Source organism: Equus asinus, chromosome 2 (genome assembly GCF_041296235.1).
Source record: "Equus asinus isolate D_3611 breed Donkey chromosome 2, EquAss-T2T_v2, whole genome shotgun sequence".
In the NCBI taxonomy this organism is placed as follows: domain Eukaryota; kingdom Metazoa; phylum Chordata; class Mammalia; order Perissodactyla; family Equidae; genus Equus; species Equus asinus.
The window spans coordinates 41999286-42022394 of NC_091791.1; the positions used below are offsets into that span (position 1 = coordinate 41999286).

At 40.5% G+C, this 23109-nt stretch overlaps 1 protein-coding gene across 16 annotated transcripts in view; it reads left to right on the forward strand.

Annotated features, from left to right (window-relative positions):
- The window catches only part of SGMS1 (sphingomyelin synthase 1), a 279503-nt gene extending 257618 nt beyond the window's left edge, over positions 1-21885 (forward strand). For all 16 annotated transcript variants that reach the window (XM_014864351.3, XM_044754914.2, XM_070487761.1 and 13 more), the window contains 3 exons: positions 15478-15631; positions 19300-19466; positions 20159-21885. In XM_014864351.3, coding sequence (XP_014719837.1) covers positions 15478-15631; positions 19300-19466; positions 20159-20338 — 501 coding nt within the window. In that variant the 3' untranslated portion in view covers positions 20339-21885. The remainder of the gene's footprint in view (positions 1-15477; positions 15632-19299; positions 19467-20158) is intronic.
- Positions 21886-23109: the final 1224 nt, after the last annotated feature.

A 23109-nucleotide genomic window follows, 5' to 3' on the forward strand; every position in this document is an offset into this window, starting at 1 on the left:
TCCTGCCAAACTTTTAAAATATCATTCGCTCCCTTGACACAGATCCAAAAGCTTTTATGTGCTTTTTCCCTCTGTTAGATGGAAAGTTCAGTTTCAAATGATATTTTGTTCCTTCTTTCTATTAATCCCTACGGTGGTACTCCGTAACAGCAGAGCAAGAGACACTATTCCTGTCTCCTTGCACCCTCCTCCCAGCCAAACGAACACTACTCTCTGAAGGTACATTTTGCCATATTGATCTTCTCTAGTAGCGTAGAAACCTTTCTTTAAAATAAACTTCATTCCTCTCTTATTGCCTCTAGCTTTCCATCAGATTCATGTAAAACTCCTTACCCAAAACCTTTACCTTGGAATGATTTCAACTAGGGAGATTGTTGGACCTTTAAGAAATAATTAGCTTTAGTGTTAAAAATGTTTGCCTACCTTAAAGCTCTGTAATGCAATCAGAAGTAGAAGAGGCTAGTTTCCTTGATTTGGTTGGAGAAAATGTGGAATACTATGATGTGTTTGGAATCATTTCTTTGCACTGCACTTGTGCTGGTGAGACACCCATACCCTTTCAATTTCATCTCTTTGTACTTTTGTTCCTTCAAGAAGAGAGATTCTCTCTGCTAGAACCTTGAAAGAGGGCTGAAAAATTCACTTTGGATTTTTAACGTGATGTCTTTATTGTTTGAAATTTTGGCTCTCTTTAGGTTTTTTGCTTGCTGTGGTCCCCCTTCCTTCTTAGACTTACATATGTGCTCAGAGAGGTAGCTAGTTTCTTTCTTCACTCTTCCGTTTTTGCTACAGCCTATTTCCTTAACTCTGGAGAAGCCATCATAAAGAATGAATGGTCCCAATGTTCCACTGTCTCTATCAGCAGTCCTGCCTCCCTGCACCTTCTATCTTGTTCTTTCTTCCACCCTTCCAAAGAAGCCAGCCTGATGTCTTTATCCTCTATAAAAACTCTCAAGCACTTGCCTGCAGCTCCTGGGTTATAGGAAATATCTTGTTATCATCGAAGATTAACGATGGAGACTGTCGCTGGGAGGCCGGCTTGATAAGGAATATGTTCTCAGTAGTAGGCTGATGGTTTAGGACATTCACCTAAATTTAGTTCATCTCCTTGAAAAAAAAGTCTGTCTGTGCTTTGGGAAATTTCTCCACCAAGGAACATGTCATGCTGATTTAGGTGGCTGTGCGATCTGGCCAAGCACACGTTGAAGATGGATCCAACACTGTGGCATCCTGCTGTGTAGCCTTTCTTCCTAGTCGGTTCTAGCCTTGTTTCTTCAGGATTTCTGCAGCTCCACCCAGTTGCCCGCAAACCTGAGCCTGAGTCATCAGCGTATCTAACCAAGATCTTGTGGCTAAAAATAGCTTAGGGGTTTTCTTGGTAAAGGCAGAAATAATGGCAGAAACTGCACAAAAAGCAAACCTAAGCTATTCCAAAAAATTAAAATGGATGTTCCCTGGTGGGGCATAACCCACAGTGCCAGTTTCCAAGAACCCAACCCTTCCCATCCCCCGTACACCAACAAAAACAAGTTCACAAGAGTGAAAACAACAAACAAACAAAAAACCACACCCAAACATGTCACTCATTTATTGTGAGAAATCCTGACTAGAGCCATCATTCTGCAACAGTCTTCTGGAAATTAGAATCTTTAAAATAAACTATACAAGAGAGGATGAAACATTAGCACACCTTAGCACAAATTGTTAGTTAAAACTCATTAAATGTATTACTTCTTTTGTAGGACAGGGCTTTTAGAAGAAGGAATTCAGAAAACAGTTTTCTATTCTGACAGTTTTCACATGTATCCTAAAATAAAGAAACTAGTGTAAGGAACCTCCATATACCCAACATCCAGATTCAGTAATTATCAAGATTTGCTACATTTACTTCATCTACCTTTTGTTATTCTTTTTGAAGTATTTTAAAAAAGAATCCCAAGGGCTGGCCCGGTGACTCGGTGGTGAAGTTCTCACGTTCTGCTTTGGCGGCCTGGGGTTTGCCCGTTCTGATCCTGGGTGTGGACCTACGTGCTGCTTGTTGAGCCCTGCTGTGGCAGGTGTCCCACATAAAATAGAGGGAGATGGGCACAGGTGTGAGCTCAGGGCCAGTCTTCCTCAGCTCAAAATTTTGGACGTCTCATTGCATAACGTCAGTGCTGTTCGTACATTCAACACAGTTAACAGTAATTCTTTGCTGTTGGTAATTACCAGTTCTTGGAATATGTTGTTAGCTTAAAAACGTTCACACCCTCTTTTTTTTAATTTGGTTTTTATAAATTAGGATCCAAAGTCTTTACATTACATTTAGTTGTTCTGTCTCTTAAGTCTCTGTTTCTAGAGCAGCTCTTTCTCCTTTTTTCTTTGTTTTTAATCTCATTGGTAACTTGTAGAGATCAGGTCAGTTGTCCTGCAGAATACCCCACGTTCTGGATTTATCTGTTTGGTTTTTTGTAATGTCAATTAACATTAAGTTCTTTCTCCTCCATATTCCCTCTAAGTAGAAAGTTGGCTCTGGAGACTTGATTCAATTCAGTTTTAATTTTTTGGCAAGAACACTTCACAGGTAAAACAGAATGATTTCTGAAGCCAGAAGAAGAGTTGGAAAAGGCCTTGAAGGCCTGGTTTATTGGCAAAACAAGGCTAAAGACACTTTTTATATCTGTCTTAAGGAGTTGTGAGGGTGAAAGAAGGCAGTACATAGGGGCTCTTTCGATATAAAACGCTGTACAGAAATAAGAAGAGAACTTGGTGTCGTCTTCACACTTCAACCCCTAGACTCATTTCTTCAGTGAAAACTTATTTAACAAACATGCATTAAGTACCTATTGTGTCTTAGGTACAAGAGTGCAAAGAATGAGCAAGGTAAGTATAAGTCCTTGCTTTGTGGAAGGCACCTTAAGATTACAAGTCCAAACTTGTACCTTACATAATAAATGTGTAAAATGCTATAATGAGGATCTCAAGCTGAGCCACTGGCCTCAGGGGTGGAAAGGCAGAGACAGATTTAAGCAATATTTAAGTGACTGAATCAGTACAACTTGGTGTAATAGATTTAATGTAGGGAATGAGGATAGAAAGGAAAGATTTCAAAGGCACCTGGGTTTTACCATGGGGATAATTACAAGGTAAGGTAGGGAGGAAAAAGGAGTTAATGACTTTGGATTAAACAAATAGAGTTTGAGGTATTTACAAGATATCTAAATGATGGTGTCCAGGAGAGTTAACAATATATGGGGTCAGAAGTTGAGGGAAAAACTAGAGCTAGAAATTAAATTTTTGTGATTCATCGTATTCTGGATAGTGTTAAAGTTGTGGGTCAGCATGAAAAGGCCAGAGACAGGACGTAAAATTACAGTGCTTCCAGCATTGGGCGTTCCCTGATTTGAGACACCATTTGAGGCCTGTCAGTTGGGGGATACTCTCATAGTTACCGATCATCACTAAACTACAAGGGAAGAGAGGTGAGCTTTAGAATATGGCTTTCTGTTTAACATAGTCATGTGGTCTTAAACTTGGTTCCACCATCATATTAAACCCCACAGTTAGTATCCTTAATTCTTCCCTTAATGCCAATACTCAAAATATGTGGCTTCTAAGAAAAATGTTCCAATAAATATGCAGTAGTAATTATGAAAGTTGGTTCTATTGTTCACTCATTTCATCGCAGTGTACTCTTCACTTCACAAATTGTAATACTTGGAGAAAGAATCATCGCAAGAAGTGATTAGGTGAGGAGGAAAAGTGGGCCTCCTATCAAAGGCTGCTACAATGATGATAAGCCACTGGAAAAAGTAGAAAGGGAAGGAGGCGTGTTCAGTTCCTAGATTAGGAGTTTCTGGGAAGCACTTGTCCTACGTCTCTATGTGTGCGGTGCAGGCATTACGTCACAGGCTGCCAAGTTTTCCATCCCTTCATTAGCCAGTGTCAAATCTCATCACAGCTTTTCTCCAAGGAGTGTGTGTATAAACCAGGAAACCACCTCTTATCATCTTGTTACAACTGTTTATGATTCCGGTAAAAAGAAAAAAAGGCAGAAACATGTGAGAATTTCTTAGTGTTCTAAGCTTTCTGTAAGAAAGTTTTTCTCCTAACAGTTTTAGTAAACTCCAAAAGGAAGAAAACCTACCCTAGTCCTCAGATACGCAGACCGCCTAATGCTAATGGAAGAGATGATTTATGCTGTTTTCAACTCTCATTTACATAATCATATGAGTTAATCTGGTGACTAAGCATTAAAGTGAGATCCATGTTTGGTTCTGTTTTATGGTCTCCATGGTGACCTTAGATTTGAAAACCTACGAAGAAAGAGACTAGTGTCACAGTGAGGGTACTTAGTTGGCTAATGCATTCATCTGACAAGGTGTTTTCAGTGAAATGATTCTCTTGAACTTGAAAGACATGTTTTTTGTCCCCCACCCCCAACACACATGAACACAGCCCACTGTTGGACAAAGCTTATGTTTGGGTGGCATCTGGGGTTGATTGTTCAATGGAACAATGAAATACAAATGTGATAACAGAAAGGCCTTTGTATTCTCTTCTGCCACTGTCAGCTTTTCTGCACTGCAGAGATTAGGAAGATCAAAGCGCCTCCTTCAATTCACTGCTAAGCTGTGATATAGTAATCATCAGCCTCAAGGAACTCTTTTGTGGCACGAGTTCACTCTTACAAGGCAAAAGACTCATTGCTTTTTAGGATTTTGTAAGCTGTTTTAGTTCATTCTTACATTCTCAGGTAGCAGCTGGAATATTCCAAGCTGCCCTCCACACTGACAAATTTTGATATTCCGATTAGCTCCTGCTAACCTGATCAGTATTTCAGAATATAGCTGTTGCAAAAATAGCGTCATGTCATCCTGTTGAATTGTGTGGAACTTCAATTGTCAGTGCTTGATTTTACCTATTTTTCTGCTTGCCTTCCAGTTTCTTATTGTCAGTATAATTTTCCTTTTTGTTCATTCTCCGTTTTTCCTATTAACCTGCACCATCACAAGTCTCTTCTTCACTTTACCATTTCTCTCTCCACTGTTCTGTTCCTTTTGCAGGGATAAGAAAGATAGGAAGCACTAAATCAGTTCTTTCTCTCTCTTAAAAAAATGATCTTTTTTCCATTTTAAAAGAAACTCCGTATTCATTATAGATACATTGAAAAAATACAAAAAGAGGAAAATTTTTACAGTCACTCATGGCCCTATCTATTGTTAATGCTTCAGTATATATATGTATTTTTTCTTTTGAGGAAGATTAGCCCTGAGCTAACTACTGCCAGTCCTCCTCTTTTTGCTGAGGAAGACTGGCCCTGAGCTAACATCCGTGCCCATCCTCCTCTACTTTATATGTGGGATGCCTACCACAGCATGGCATGCCAAGCAGTGCCACGTCCGCACCTGGGATCCAAACCGGCAAACCCAGGGCCGCCAAGAAGCAGAATGTGCGAACTTAACCGCTGTGCCTGGGCTGGCCCCCTTTAGAATATTTTTCAGTCCATTATTTATGTGTATTTTTCTTACATACTTTTTTTTGAGGAAGAATCACTCTGAGTTAACATCTGCCGCCAATCCTCCTCTTTTTGCTGAGGAAGACTGGCCCTGAGCTAACATCTGTGCCCATCTTCCTCTACTTTATATGTGGGATGCATACTATAGCATGGCTTGACAAGTGGTGTGTAGGTCCACACCTGGGATCCAAACCGCTGAACCCCGGGCCACCGAGGTGGAATGTGCAAACTTAACTGCTGTGCTACTGGGCTGGCCCTCTTACATACTTCTTATCATGCTTTCTGTACAGTTATTCCTATCTCCTTATAGTTGACATTAGATATATGCATTTTACATGATTTTATAAAACTTGAACTTTCTAAGTGGTTTTCTTATTAAAAGGAAGACACCAGGGAGACTCACACTCCCAGATTGTAGATGTGACTTCTTTTTTTAAAAAAAACAGTGCGTAGGTCCACACCCAGGATCCAAACTGGTGAACCCTGGGCTGCCAAACCAGAACATGCAAACTTGCCTGCTGCACCACCGGGCTGGCCCCAGATGTGACTTCTTTTGATAAACAAGGGGTTGCTTATTTCCTGAATAAACATTTCTGGACAACCTGCCCTGTATGGCATAAATTTTGAGTATACACAAATATATCAGACAGGCACCCCCTCTTCTCACAAATGGGCATCCAGAAGCCATGACAGACATGTAACCCAACATATTCCTCTCTGACGTGTTCAGTCCTCCCTGTAATAGGCCTGTGGAGCTCAGTTGCCATGGAAGCACAGAAGAAGGTGCAAACTCTGCTGGGAGTGTTGGCTGCACTAAGGAGGTGCCATCTGAGCCAAGTCTCCAAAGGATGAGTAGGAGTTTGCCAAGCAGAATTGAAGAGAGGAAGAGTTTGCCAGGTGGAGAAAACAGAAAGGGTGTGAATGGGAGTCTGGGGAGCAGATGAAGTTAGATATGCCTGAGCAGGTGAGCCTCTGGGCTGAGTGGCAGAGATAAAGCCAGAAAGGCAAGTTGTGGGCAGATTTTAAGGCATCTGGCCACCCTTCTAAGGAATTTGGCCTTTGTCTAAGGAGGTTGGCCATAGGAAGCCAAGAAGGGTTTTGACAGGAAGTTTTATGTGATCCTGTGTCTCTTAGAAAGATCTCTCCAGTGGTAGAGAAAGTAGGCTGTCTAGGGGAAGGAAGGAGGTAGACTTAGAGTGGTGCTGTACCTGTTTTGTGCCAGATATGATTCTAAATGTTTTGTTTCCATTTAATCCTCTCAACAGTGAGTGGGAGGAAATTGCACATGGTTCAGGGATGATTGACCTGACTCTTGTCTCACGGGTACTAATGGTACCAAGTTGCAGAGGCAAGAAGTTTGGCCACGTCTCTCTTCTTGGTACATCAAATGAGGGAGACAGTGACCCTGCTTTTGCGTACTTATCTGAATTAGAGGTGAGGAAAGCCTAGACTAGGGCAGAGAGGGCCATGTTTGGGAGACCATCGGAAGGCAGCAAAGATTTTTCTACATGGCAGCAGCCATCTAGTGTGAAGAGGTCACCAGAATCAGAAAGCATTCACTGAGGAATTCCAAAGAGCCTCTGAGATCACGGTGTATGACTTTCCATGAGGCATGATCCATTGTGTCAGAGTACAGGCAGGTGGACAATGGGATTTCATCCTGAGCAAGGGTTCCAGAGCTGCCCAGACACTACAGGCCAGTGGGTTCCATTCAAAAGCCATGTTGTCCTGCTTGAGAGGTTCCCACTGGCCATGTTTGAGACATTTTAAGCATCACAATGAAATGATGACAATAACTGATTGTAAAATATTAATAAAAAGCATTTTAAAAATTAGTGTTGGAGGAGGAAAAAAGTCAACTAAAAGATTTAAAAGAAGTATTAGAAATAGAAAATCATCATTTTGCAACCACTATAGTAATAATTTAAGCAAGAGGCACCCATGAATGCTAAAGCATTGGGTGAAAGGTTAGAGACCATAAAATTTTACATAATTTCACAAGAATCACAAATTGCTCAGTAGAGAAATCTGGCAGACACTCCCGTAGCCAAATAATCAAACCAGTAGCAGGACAAATGATATCAGATGCTTTTGATTTGATGCACTGAAAAGGACACATCATTTCTGTAATATTCCTGCCAATAACATTTAACCTGAGTTTAAACGTAAGGAAACAGTCAGATAAAACCAAATTGAGGGACATTTTATAAAGAAACTAGACTGGACTCTTCAAAAATGTCAATATCATTAAAAGAGAGAGACAGAAACTGTAGTAGACTAAGAAAAATTAAGAGTATGAAAGCAGCCTCAGTATGTATTCTCTGGTTGGCTCCTAGGTTGAGGGGAAAAAGCCATAAAGGACCTTGGTGAGACTTTGGGAAGTCTGAATGAGGATGAGTATCAGCTGTGATGGTGTTGTCTCATTGTGCAGTTTCATGAGTGTGGTTACAGAAGAAAATGTCCTTGTTTTTACATTTAGGGGTGAAGTGTCATAATACATTCAGCTTATTCTCAAATGGTCCAGGAAAAAAAGAAAAAGAAAGGAGAAGCAAGTGTGGCAAATCGTTGAAGCAAATGTTAGCAAATTATGCTCTTGCTTAGATTTAGAAATTTTTACAGCAAAAATCTGAGTGATTTTCTTTTTCCCACTTTGTGACCAGATAGGCTAAAGGATCTCTCAACACTTAAAGCAAGTATACTTTTGTTAAAGGGAAATATTGCCTGACTGAAATACTGAATTTCTTTAAGGTGACAAATAAGTATATGGGTAAGTGGAAATCCATAGCTGACCTCTATTTAAGATTTTCTGAAGCCTTTGATAAATCTCCTTACTAGAGGCCATGAAAAAATGTAAAACTGTTGACGAAGGGGAAGGAAGGCTGGTTTGGGATTTTATTTTTATTGTTGTTTTACAGCTGACGATTACTTACAGACTCCTCCCTGACCCCCCCTCCCCCCCCAGAAAAAGCCTGCCTAGTATAGAAATTGATGGATACATTTGACAATGGAGAGGTGCAGATAGCCAAATCCTTCAGAACTTAGTGGAGGGAAAAGTCTCTTTAAAAGTTGTGTATGTGAGGGGCTGTCCCCGTGGCCGAGTGGTTAAGTTCGCCCGCTCCGCTGCAGGCGGCCCAGTGTTTCGTTGGTTCGAATCCTGGGCGCGGACATGGCACTGCTCGTCAGACCACGCTGAGGCAGCGTCCCACATGCCACAACTAGAGGAACCCACAACGAAGAATACACAACTATGTACCGAGGGGGCGTTGGGGAGAAAAAGGAAAAAAAAATAAATAAAAAAAATTAAAAAAAAAAAAAAAGTTGTGTATGTGAGTCCTGAGAGGGTGTGCATAGTGAAATCTCTCTACTTCAGATCCATTCAAGTGGAGATAATATTTGTACATGAAACTAAATCTTTCCAGGACTGAAATGATTACCATCTGGAGGAAGAGTTCAGAAAGGTCTCTTGTGATCACAGATTAGCATCTGTCAGGGCTGTGTGTTTAAAGAGAACCATCCAGATTTCACTTGTCGAAGTGCTAGGCATTGGGTTCTAGGCAATGAGTTCTCACTTAAGGCCCCCCCCCCCAAAAAAGATTGACCTAACTTGGTAATTGTAACACTGTCTTAAATTTATATAACACTTTGTAATTTTAGTAGTCACTTTTACAAACGTTATCTCGTTTTGGTTGGTGAGAGTTGAGGATAAGGAAGTATTGTTCTTGCCGTTTTACCAATGAGAGAACTGAAGCTAGAGTGGGCCAAATGGTTTGTCCAGGGCCACGTAGATAGTGAACCCAATACTGGGGTTTGGGGTTGGATTTGTGCTCATTGTTTCACCTGTGAAAGTAAACTCGGCAGCCTTTGTGACATCCCTCCAACCCAGCACAATATAAAGCGAGGAAAGTTCAAATCAAGTTTGAAACCCTTAAGAAGGCATAAAATGTGCAAATTTTTTGAGAAAGATTTCCATGAAAATAGCTTTTATAGAAATGGAGAACTTTGATTTAAATGGAAAACACACTTATGAAAAATAGATCATTAGTAACTAATCAATAAATATTCTTTTTAGCTATTCAGCTATGTTTAAATGACCTATATAAAATGGATTATATTTCATTAGAACAACAACCAAAAAAGTGAACCTGGAGACATTGTCCACCCTTTGTCATTTGGGGAGGTATTTGCAATATCAGCAGGCTCGCTCCGGGGACCCAAAGGCAAGATTGTTTAGGTGAGAGGAGACATGTGGGTCTGATCCCAACTGAGTCACTGCTTGAAACAGAGAATATTCATTGAACCACCTTCCCTGGGGGGGCTTCAAGGTCACACTAAAGGACACCTTCATGACTCATATTCTGAAGTATCCATCATTGGTTAGGAGGGCTACGTGCCAGCTGAAATTTAGGAAGTGGTGTAGTTTTGTTGTTTGGGGCCTTAGTCACTTGGAGGGGTTGAGGTTAATTGGGAGACCGCAGTGTGTAGCGTGTTTCTCAGTTGCAAGCTGCTCAGCATATGGATCAACAGGGACTCCACTGATCCTTCTGCGCCCTGCTGCTTGTTTCCCTTAGCAGCTCTCATCTGTGGTCTGGGTGTTTAAGAGCAGCTTTCTTGGCACGTCCTGGATGATAGTGAATTTTCTGTTTTGGAGGAAGATTGTTCTTCCGGAACAAGATAACACTTATTTGTCCTAGTGGTAGTAGGTAGATTCATTGACTAAATGAATGAGTCCTTCGAGAGACACCTGTCTGAATGAGTCACTCGAGAGACACCTGGCTGTTCTCGTTTGTTGGAATGGGGTGTGAGAGCATACCATCCTCTGTAAGGCACCTGGGCTGCTCAAGGAGAAGTCACTTATTATGGATCCAGTTCCTGGTTTATGCAAGCTTGTGAGGGACTGGTAGTGCATGGGTAGGATATAGTTTTGCAGATCATACGTACATGGAGTCAGAGAACTTGTGTCCCATTCCCAGGGGACCCAGGATGGCGTTAGGACCTGCCTTGCTGATTTATCAGGGCTGCTATAAGATGAAGCATTGGTAAGGGGCAAGGATTATATTAAATAGCTTGTCTACTCTTTGGCACTCACTTTCACCGCTTTCATCAAAATTATACCAAAGCCATTGATTTATGTAGCATTATTTGTTGAGTTTTGGCTCCAGGTTCTCCCTCTCCTTCCGGTAGGAGGTGAGGCAGTGAATGTCCCTGCTCTTCAAATGCAGTTAAGAGAAAAGGCAAGTGCGCTTGGTCATCTGCAAACTGAATGATGGCGAACAGACTATCATCAGCACATTGTGTTATCCAGCAGTGAGAAAATACTTGGGGAACCCAGTTTTTTAATAACCAGAGATTCACTGGTTCTGAGCGTACTGCAGTGCTCCATCTTAGTCAGAAGCCTCTCCCGCCTTCTGCTCTCAATTTCTTTCCCACTGAACGCAACCAAAAAACACTGGACAGGATGGACCTTGAAAATGTTAGCAGGCAGATTGGGAAGGACACTAAAATGGGAAGTATGAAAGATCCAGCCTTGAGTTTCCTGTTTCTTCTTCTTTTTTCTCCTATGTCTCCTGCCTGCACTCAACCTAAATCCCACAAATGCAGAGCTCCAAGAGAATCCCTCTTTCTTGCCCAAGGAGCAGGAAGGGAAGTCTCCAGAAGGTTGAGACTGGCAGAAATCCTGCCACTTGCCACGCAAACCTATTAACACGTAGTGTGTACATTCTGGACTTTTTCTGTGCATATTTATGAAAACATAATTATACCACTTTGGTTTTTTCCTTAGAAGAAAATGTTTATAATATAAAATGTACTAGACAATCACTGTAAACTTCTTTTTTGGTCATTTATGAGGCAGTTAAAGCCTAGTTCAGTGCATTTGAATCACCTCAGATTCTGGTTCAGTAGGTGCTGAGCAGACACCAATGGCCGACTCCTGGTGTTGCCAGTCCCTCCCTGGCCCAGGCTTTGAATAGCAAGGGAACAGTTATTTAACAATTTCCACTGAGGTTGTTTCCGGTTTGTTGCTTTTGTAAAGAATGTTGCAGTAGGATATTTGTACATAAGCTCTTCTCACGTTGGGGATTGTTTCTTTGAGGTGGACTCCGAGAAGCAGTGGAACTGAGTCAGAGGTTATGCTGTTTAGATTGCTGGTCAATAGTAATGATCATTCTTGCAGAGGAGTTTGCCCATGGTAATTAATATATTACTCCCCAACTTGTAGATGAGGAAATCGAGGCTTAGAATGGTCTGACTGCCGAGGCTCACACAGCTAATTGGTAGAAGAGGTGTGATTTTAGCCCAGTACAATGCCACGGATCTTTTGAAACAGGCTTGTCTACCTGCCCCCCATTGGCTATCTTTTTTAGCTTTGCTAATTTGATATGGGAAAAAAGTGAGCTCGTATTCATGTTAATTTTTATTTCTAGTGGTTAATAGAGTCTGTGCTTTCAGCTGGTCACATCCTTTGTCCTTTGATAAATTTTGTTTCCTAAGCTGGTCTTACTTTACTTGATTTATATGTGCTGTGTACATGATAAAGATGTTACCTTGTTTCTGCTCCAATTGCTTTGTAATTTGTCTTTTACTTTGTGTGCTTTCTTTAAACGTAATTAAAATTTTTTTATGTGGCTGTAACCATCCTTACCTCTTTCCCACAAAGCTTAAAGAGACTTTCCCCTTGGAGAGGTTTCACAAACGTGGAAAGATATTTTAAAAAGAAAGCTTAAGGAGTTTTAAGGGCACTTGTATGAAATGCAGCGTTAATTTGGGGCTGTCTTTCTTCAGTGCCGGGTTTGCTTCCTGATTTCTCCCTCCCCCCTCCCCTACACATGCAGTTTCCCCACAAACGTTTTCCTGCTAAAATGGGAGGGAAAATTATGGAGTGATGGTGTCTGAGAATATGATTTATGGTTTTCAAAACACAGAGGGAATTTTGGAAGGACAATTTGAAATCATATAAAATGAAGAGCTCGCTAAGCTTCTTGCCATCGTTTTCTTCTGTATATGAACCATTGTTATGACAGAACCAGAGCAGACCTTCCATTTAAAACCTTAAAAGTTTTTGTCATGTTTATACATGCGTGCAACTTAAAAAACAAAAGGTTCTTCACGACTTGTTATGAAAGACACAGTCCTCTAACCGTAACCCTCCGGCAGCCCGCTTTCCTACCTTCTCAACTCATAACTTAATCTTGTGACTCAGATTTGTTTAACTGCATCTTTAACTTAACTGAATCTATTTACCTTCATGTCCTTAAATCTTTTTACAGATTTTTTTGTTTATGTTTCCCCTCAGGTCTCTAAGTGACTTGGCAATATTTTTTCTTTATAATAGCTAATATAGGCAGGTCGCTATTACTGACTTCCTGTTGTAGAGGGCTGGGGTTAGTATCTTCCTGTCCTGTCGCCCCCGCCACCAGCTTGCAGGTTCTGTGCCTTTTCCTTCCTTTCTCCCCCTTCCCCCACCATCCCGTTACATGCATTCACACTTCTTGCCTGTCTTCCTAGTGTAGTTTTCTGTCCTTGATTTTGCTCTATATTCAGTGCTTATGCTGTTACAGTTTTGTAAATGCTATTCACAGCCAAGCCATGTAGTTTCCTATAATTACTTTTCCTTTTCTGCACAGTATTTTATTTCCTGTAGAGTTAGGAATTGGCTTGCTTTGTGCTTTATTAGTTTTCTGTGTGCTTATTCATTACCCCCAAGTTGTGATCTTCTCAATGCAGTCAGAGGCGCTGGGTCTTCTATTAGTCTCGTCTCCTTGAAGGCGACTCTCCAGAGCTCTGACTCGCCCATCAGGGCTGCGCACTTTCTAAGACTCCTGCATGGCTGTTTGGCTCCCCCTTCATTGGCCATCTAGCGAATCCTATTTCTTCATTTTTCTGTTTACTCCTTAGCTTTGTAGAGCATATCCTTTATAATTTCCTGAAAAAGAACACATAGGTGGTAATTATTTCAAATTTTGTATATATGAAAATGGTTTTAGTTTATCCTTAGTTTATGCATAGTTAATAATATGGCCAGGTATAGAAGTCTAAGTTGGAAATCATTTTCTTTCAGTATTCAGAGGCATTTTTCCAAACCTCTGTTTTCCAGTGTTGCTTTTGAAAAAGTCTGGTTCTTGATCCTTCATCTGAAGCTGATTTTTAATCTCTGGAGGCTTTAGGGTTTCTTCTTTGTCCCCAGTTTCTGAAATTCCATGATACCAAGTCCTGCTGTGTAGATGTTTCCTTCTATTGAGCTGGGCATTCAGTGATCCCTTTGAATTTGGGAAATCATATCCTCTGTGTGATATGTTCAACCTGCCATCCTTAACTAGAAATCTTGATAAATTATAATGAAATATATATTTCCCAAAGCCTGGCATATTATCAGTTAAATGTTAAAAAGGGATCATGATGATTAAATTGGCCAATAAGAATTTAAAAGAGTGCTGACAAGCATAAAATGTAAACAGTCACACATTTCATTTGACGGAGCAAATAAAAGTTGCAGTGAGTGAGTTGTTCAAGCCATTATTACTCTGGTATCCAGCCCAGACTTGTGGCAGAGACAGGTAGATTTATTCTTAAACTTTTTTCACTCTTACTAATAGGAAAAACATGCAGTTCTACCCACGTAATTTCTCAAGAATGAAGGTACATCCTATCCATCCCTTGTTTTAATTTGGTCTCCAAAAATCACATACCAAAAGATATTTGTGTGTTTGTCCCAACCTCCAGCTGCTTTACCTAAGTCAATGGAACTGTTGTCCTCTAGGCCAAGCATGCAAAAATATAGCTGTCAGTTTCCCCTAGAGATTTAAATTTGCTATTCTCCCAAATGGCAGTTATAGAAGTAAGTTAATCAGTCAGTCTTTCTGCGTCAGTTTAATAAAAAAAAACTGGGTAAACATCTACTGAAAAGTGCTAACATCTAAGGAAAGTTCTGAAGCCACATGCTTCATCTCTCGGACCATACTCTTTCCAAGGGCTGCCCAAGGAATGGTAGATGTTGAGTGGGTAAACTTCATCATGGGGGATTTTATGTGTCTTAGTAGAAGCTTGTAAAGCAAAAACACTCCTGCATGTCTCCTCTACTCTTAATAACGACGCTGAACACACAGTGACCAGATGTGTGCGGGTTTCCCCCACATCAAGCAATTCTCCAACTTTCCTTAATCAGTTCTGACACTGTCTACTTGGAGATAGTGTCAGATCCCACAGATTAAGGGCTCAGTCTCACACTGACCGCCCTCCCACTTCGGACGCCAATCACAGTCCAGATGTCACCTGTGTTTCTGACCAACCTGCTATCAGTCAGAGGTTCCCATGACCCCCTCCTCTGGTTCAGTCAATTTGCCAGAGTGGCAAACATGTTACTTACTAGATTGCTAGTATATTATAAAAGAGTAACTCAGGAAGAGCCAGATGGAAAAGATGCATAGGGCATGGCATGTGGGAAGCAGCACACAGCTTCCATGCCCTCTCTGGGGTGCTCTGCTCTCCCCGTATCTCTACATATTCACCAACCAGGAAGCTCTCTGAACCTCGTCCTTTTGGATTTGTGTGGAGGCTTCATTATGCAGGCATGTTTGATCGAGTCTTTGGCCATTGGTAATTACCTCAACCTCCAGCCCATCTCCCCTCTCCGGAGGTGGGGGACAAGTGGGACTGAAAGTTCCAACCTTCTCACCATTTGGTTGGTTCTTCTGGCAACCAGCCCCCGTCCTTAGGGGCTTCTTGAAAGATACCCCATTAACATGAACTCAAGTGTGGTTGAAAGGGACTAGTTATGAACAGCAGAAGACACTTTTTATTTGTCTCTTCACTTAGGAAATTCCAAAGGTTTTAGAAGCTCTGTGCCAGCAACAAGGACAAAGACCAAATAGATATTTCTCATTATACATCACAATATCACAAAGCCTAATTCGTAGTATAAATAGTAATCATAGCACACTTGAATGTGGGCTCGTGTTGAATATTGTTTTCTCTTTTCCCACCAGCTTTTTGGAGACTGGGAAGCCCAACTGCGGAGAATAATGAAGCTCATTGCTGGCGGCGGCCTGTCCATCACCGGCTCTCACAACATGTGTGGGGACTATCTGTACAGCGGCCACACAGTCATGCTCACACTCACCTACTTATTTATCAAAGAGTGTAAGTCTCAAACAGCCTTCCAGTAGAATATCCTCACCTACCATTTCCCACGGTCCCTGCAAAGTCTGTGGAAACAAGAGTGGAGGCCTCAGGAGGAGAGTACCTCGTCTCACCACTATGCCTGGGTTCAGCAGGCACCCAGGGAAATATTTGTGGGAGGAAGTAACTGCTGTGCTTGACAGGAGTGTTTACTCAGGTGTCAACTGTAGTATTTGCGGTGTTTTACAGCTGCTGAAAGGAGCCAGAAGGAAATCTCATAAGTACACAAAAATAGAGTGTCAGGCCTGATTGGATGATGGAAGATCATGTGTTCACTCAGTAGCCATTTTTCTAAGCACCTGGCAGGAAGCTGAGGGTACAGTGGTGGGTCAGTCATCTCTGCCCTCTTAGAGGCCCTGGGCTCAGGGACACTAAATGAGGCAGGCACTAAATGGGAAATTTACTTTAAAAAATATACTTAAATAGGGGGCCGGGCCAGTGGTGTAGTGGTTAAGTTCGTGCACTCTGTTTCGGTGGCCTGGGGTTTATAAGTTCAGATCCTGGGCAGACCTAGCACTGCTCATGAAGCCATGCTGTGGCAGCATCCCACATAAAATAGAGGAAGATTAGCATAGATGCTAGCTTAGCGACAATCTTCTTCCAGCAGAAAGAGAAGGATTGGCAACAGATGTTAGCTCAGGGCCAGTCTTCCTCACACACACACAAATATACATATATATATATATTTTTTTAATGTTTTATTATGAAACACAAACATTGGTATTATAGATACCCCTGTGCACTGCTCAGATTTAACATATATTAGCATTTGCCATATCTGTTTCAGATAACCCTTTGAAAAAGCAAGTGAAATGTTAATATGTGATTAAAGCCTTTCATCCCTTCCCCCTCCCATTGTCCTGTACTATTTCCATGCATGTTTTTGTTCTTAAGTATCATTGTTTTCTGGTTTTTAAAATTTACATAAATGATATTGTGCTACATATAATCTTTCGTCACTTTTCTCTCAAATTATGTTTTTGAGACATGAGACTCTGGTTCATTTTAATTGCTGTTAGTATTTCAATACTATAAACAAACCACGGATTGCTTATTCATTTTTCCTACTGGTAGAAAATTCAGTTGACCTCCATGTTTTACTGTTACAAGCAGTCTCAATGAGCATTATAGAAGCATTTTCCATGAAGAGTGACAAGTAAACCACACTGCTGGTACGACAGAGGAGGGACACACATCACAGTCTAGAGATGTCTTGGGAGCATGTGGCACCTTATGGAAGTTTACTGTGGTTAGGATTCGGAGCAGGGGTAATAATGAGAAATGACAATGAACTGGTAAGAAGGAACCAGATCATGAAGTGTGCCTTAAGCCACCAGAAGGAGTCTGAACTTGCATCTCACAGAGATGAGGTGCCATTGAAGGGTTGTAACCAGTGGGGCAGCGTCAGCATCCTTGTCCTTTATAGTGGGAGAAACTGCTCTCACAGCAGCTTGCAGGATAGAAGGGAGAGGGGCAAGATTGGGGACCAGGAGAAAAGTTAGGAGGCTGGCTGCTGCTGTAATCCAGGAAACAGATGACGACAGCCCAAACTACCCTGATGGCATTGGGAATGGAGAGAGTGGAGGGAACTGAGAGGGATTAACAGAGAAGGGTCAACAGATAACAAGATTGTGGGGTCCAGTAGACAGCTGGTGGATTAAAGGGTGAAAGCCCAGTTTTGGTCTTAAAACACTGAGATAGGAAACAGGAGGAGAGAGGATGCACTTCAGGGCACTGAGAGAGAGAAGGGAGAGTAGATGTTCTTCTGCTTGTACTTAGTATGTGACCAAACAGAGAGAATTCTAGCAATGTCTATTCAGAATTGTCAGGGCATGATCCAGCCCTTGGACTGGCCTGATGCCAACAGCCCTGGAGGAGGGATTCCTGCCCTCTGCTGGTTGGTACCTGAAATCCTTTAATGGTGTTAAGCCTTATCCTTCTTGAAGATAAAGCCATGTGCCATATTGGGAAACTCAGAAGATTTGGGTCACAAACTCTGATTTTTTAATCCTGGTGCTATCACTTACTAGCTCTGTGACCTAGGAAAAACCTTTAACCTCTCTAAGTCTTAGATTCCTCATCTTTAGAATGAGATGCTGATAGCTACTTAATGGGTGAGGGAGAGGTGGTAAAAATTAAAATAGATGGCGTATGTGAACACTGATAATAGAGTTGCATGGAGGGTGGATGGTAGCCACTATTGGTTGTTGTATTGTTAAGGTATCAAATACAAATTTTCCTGGGAATGGAGTCTGGAGCCCTATATGTACACTAAGACCTCTCCCCTGACCATTCACTCCATTTAAAATTGCAAGCCACCCTTCCCCCTTCTGATCCTGCTTAGTGTGTTCGACTTTTATTTTTCCATAGCAACAATGCCTTCTAACATAGTGTATAATTTAGTTATTTATTATGATTATTGTTTATTGTCTCTCTTCGATACTAGGAAGGGATCACCCCACAAAGACAGACTCTTTGCCTATTTTATACATTGATCTGAGTACCTAGAACATTTCCTGTCCTGGGCACATACATAGATGCTCAATAAATATTGGCTGAATGAATGACCAATTCCTGGACTCCTTGAGAATCAAATAAAAGCCTGAACTTTCTTCTGTGGGGTGGGGAGGGTAGATCACATTCAAACAATATTTTTGCCTGAAATTTCAGACCCTCTGAAGCCCATCTATTGAGAATACAAGGTAGGAAGTCTGCACTAATGGAGATTTTATGCTTCCCTCAGGTGACTTCCCAAATGGAGGTACAGACAGGTATTTGTCTGACACTGCCCTACCGTTGGGAATGTACTTGGACTGGAATTCTCAGGCATTTGCATTCTCTCTTACTTGTATTTGAGAAATGGAAATCTCAAAGACTTTCAGATCAGTGTATGGTTGCAGACCTTGGAAAGCAAATAGGACAGTTAGATCAATTATAATTGCTTAGTCCATGTATAAGGCTCTGTAGACCAAGAGGTGTTAATTTTTGTATAGAGCATTAACTCTAAATTATTTACAGGTAAATTTAGTTAAATGTTAGCAGATATTTGTTTTTTTTAATGGAGCATGATGCATTAACCTGTCCTAATTTGACCTTTCAAACTATACTTAATGGGGCCAGCCCTGTGGCCGAGTGGTTACGTTCATGCTCTCTGCTTCGGCGGCCCAGGGTTTCACCAGTTTGGATCCTGGGCATGGACCTGGCACCGCTCATCAGGCCACGGTGAGGTGGTGTCCCACATGCCACAACTAGAAGGACCCACAACTACAAAAAAGATATACAACTATATACTGGGGGGATTTGGGGAGAAAAAAAAAAAGATTGGCAATAGTTGTTAGCTCAGGTGCCAATCTAAAAATAAAGGAAAAAAACTATATTTATGATTATATGACTCAAGTAACAACTAAATATGTATTACTATTGCTAGTAAAATCGCTTTGTAAAATAAGCTGCTTTCATTCTAACATTGGTTACAGATAAACTAAAGCCTTAAATTTGCTAGCACAAGAGATCTGTTTTCAGAAGGAGAGACCCAAGGTAACTGGATTCAGAAGTAGCAGTAGAGGTGTGATTGGGTCTGCTAGTGCTACCTGAGTAATGGGACTCTTACAAATTTCTCCTCTTTTCAGATTCCCCTCGACGACTCTGGTGGTATCACTGGATTTGCTGGCTTCTCAGCGTGGTTGGAATCTTCTGTATTCTCTTAGCGCATGACCACTACACTGTGGACGTGGTGGTGGCGTATTACATCACCACGAGACTCTTCTGGTGGTACCACACTATGGCCAATCAGCAAGTGAGTTTTCCCCCATTTGATTTTAGTTTCTCTTGCCCCTGACCTGGTGTTGATGGCGTGGCAAAGGGGAGAGTTGAAAGAATCCATAGACATCTTAGATTTCTCTTTCCTTAGGGAGTAGTCAGCTAAGATGATGTTGTCTTCTGCTGCTGATCCACTTCAGAATCAAAAACGAACAAGAGATGTGTTAATATAATGACATGGGAGATTACATCCTTCTAGAACAAGTGTCATACTCATTGTCCCTGAAAAATATTTTCTAAGCTGTGCCCACCTGTTGTTTGATTTGCATTTCTACCCTCTTCTCCCTACCCTTGGCCCCTCATCAAGCTTAATACGTAACATCTAATGGTTAAGTCTGTCCATTTTCATCATAGATGAGTGAGTAACTAAAAAACTGAGGTATTTATTTATAGATAGGAGATTGAGTAAGCCACAAGTTCTCCTTGCGTTCCCGGAATTGGAGTTGTTTTTCTACTAGTTTGTGGCCCCGTTCGCAGATGAGTGCAGAGTGTAGAATGATGGTGTGAGTGGGTAGATGTGGGGCCGGTCTGGGGTCCTTTGTGAACTTTAATATGGAAAATATTTTAACTTAAAGTGAAAGATGATGAGAAAAGTGTGTTTGTTCCTTTTGGGGATGGAGCAAGTAATTGTTCTTCCTGACTTTGTTTTTCCTTTCTTTGTTATCTTAGGTGCTAAAAGAAGCTTCCCAGATGAACCTCCTGGCCAGGGTGTGGTGGTACAGGCCATTTCAGTACTTTGAAAAGAATGTCCAAGGAATCGTACCTCGATCTTACCATTGGCCCTTCCCCTGGCCAGTAGTGCACCTTGGTAGGCAAGTTAAATACAGCCGGTTGGTGAATGACACATAACAGCTGTACAAAGTGGGGGAAAGAGGAACTGTCCCAAGTGCTAAGAACTCCATGAGAGAAGATGCCATAAAATAAACACCTCCCTAATCCTATTATCTTTCAGCGGTTACCTTGACTTAACCTATTGAGTTACCTGGTCAGCACTGTGATCTTTTTTTCTCTCCAAAGGACCTGCGTTGGACAACAATAAAGAAAATTTAACCTATCATGCACTGTATACATTTCCTGTTCATAAGTTTGGGATTTACATAACCCGCAGCCACCATGTTCCTTTGTATATGATGCAACAGCATAAATGTAAGCTTTTATATCATAAGTTCTGGTCTTTCCAGTCACATCTGGAAATAAGCGTATTATTTTCTTGGGAAAACATACTTTTCATATCTCTTGCCCCAAAGATTGGGCTGTAAGCCATTTTCTAGCAAATGTCTCTATGAAGGTTTCTAAGTACCTGAATGGGGTTCGATTCTGAAATCTTTCTACTTGTTGCACCGATATTCAAATAAAAATGACAGACACAGAAAGGTTTGGTAACTTTGGGTTTTGTAAAATCAGCAGAGACAGTGTGTCAAAAAGTGCAAAAAAAAAAAAAACGATTCTGTTATAAAGTGATTTTCTAAGTATTTCCTAGCTTTATTTTTCAAAATGATGTTATGAAAACCAAATTTGAAGATTTTTACATGTCAAAGAGAAGAGGGTTAAAATTTAAAAATGCTTCTTGGGAGAGAAATTTGTCTATGTTTCTAGTGCCTTTCTTGTCTTGATTGTATGGTCAGTAGGCAATCTTAAATGTTTTTATTTAAAATAAAGTATTCCATGAAAATATAACTGTATGTATACACTACTAAATTTTGCATTTATAGCTAAATTAAATCAGAAGACTGCTTATGGTTTTTAAATTGCTCTGAATTAAAGAATGAGAGAGTTAATTAGAAAGTCAGAGCCTGTTCCCATATTGTGAGCAGGTGGCAATGACATGTACCACTTAAATTATTTTATCTATTTGGTAGTTCGATTTTATCTATACAATGAAAACAGCCATGAAGACTTTTTTTTTTAAAAGAGAGTTTTGAAAATGATCACTTAACTAAAACTTGAAAGCTATAAATTAGTTATCCCTACTCTCATGACAGTTTTGTTGGTGAACAACAAAAAGAGATCTATTTCTTTAAAATATATTTGTGCAGAAACTGCATGTAATTCTAAGTTTTACTCCTAACATAAGTATGTTTGGGGAAGTATTCTATTCTATACTTGCCAATGTGGAGAACAAAATAGTTTTTTAAGAATGAAGAAGTATATATATCCATTCTGTATTTTACGTGCAGCAGAATTATCTTCCGTAGGGTTTTTTTGTGTATTCACAAGGTGATATTTGTATTGTACAACAATAATGGTGAAGGAAATAAAAAGGCTTTTAAAATTTTGTTTGTTTTAAATCTTTGTAAAGTTACTATTCCAGAGAGTATACTGATATCTTAACAGCTTACCTAGATCATAAATTAATCAAAATGCACTTTTTAATAAAAACTGATACTTAAAATAAATGGCTCTTATTTCTAATGTGTTCACATTCGTCACAAAAGTTGTAAATGGAGTCATTAAAGCAAGATGAAAACGTGAGTTTCAGAATTTCTTCACTGAGTTTATTTGACATGGGGCCTTAATAAGATTCTTTAAAATGTGCTCTACTCTTCAGTGACCTGCACATTGAGTGTATTTTTAAAAATATATTAAAAAAAAGGGGCTGGCCTGGTAGCATAGTGATTAAGTTAGTGCACTCCACTTTGGTGCCCCAGGGTTTGCAGGTTCCTTCCTAAGCAAAAGGAGGAAGATTGGCCACAGATGTTAGCTCAGGGCCAGTCTTCCTCACCAAAAATAGATATATAAAAGAATCACAGATAAGTTAAATTCAAACTGTAGAACACTGTTTACCAACAAGTTTGAATTCTCCAATTCTCAATCAAGTCACTGACTTAACTTTTTTCCCTATAACTGAAAGTAATGTCACTTTTCCAGTTTAGATGAGAAGGAAAAGTAGATCTGAAATGAAAAATACATTCATAGTACTTTGATAGTCAGAGGTAATGCAAAATAACTTTTTAAAAAGAAAACAAGATATTATTCCTGATGTGGTGAAGAAAGGAAGATGGGAACAGTGGAGGCTGCCTTTATTAAAGCCTGTGTCCAGACAGGCTGGAAAGGTAAAACTTCTTAGATCCCCTGCGTGGAGCTTTAGGACTTGTGTCTCAGGCAGAGAAAATAAATGTAGTGGCTTCTTAAGGCCAATAGAGCAACACTGTAGGATAGGTTTGTACTTAACTGTTACAGCCTTTCACTGACTTTGACTGTTGACCAGGTGCTGCATATTGAAAGGGAAAGTAACGTGAGTCTTGAAAATGAATTATTAGCTCACACTAAAAGTAGGATCTATCTTTTCTTGTAAGGTGAAATTAGTTATATAAGAAAATTCATCATCGTAAGTTCATGTACTTATGGACCAAGAAATTCACTTGCTGATTGCTCTTCATGCTTGACTACTGATTCACGCGTTGACATATCTTGTAGCCCTCTAGTCTGCAAATCTCAGGAAGGACAAAGAGAAGCCTCATTGTATTCTGGAGAATGATAATGCCTGCCTGAATGAGGACATGTGCTTGTTTGTCCTTTAGTTTGGTAAGCCTAAGCCTTAGACAATAGCTTCTTTATTTTGCTCAGTTTACAAGTTAGGCATTTTACATATATTATCTTCTTAACCCTCACACAACCAC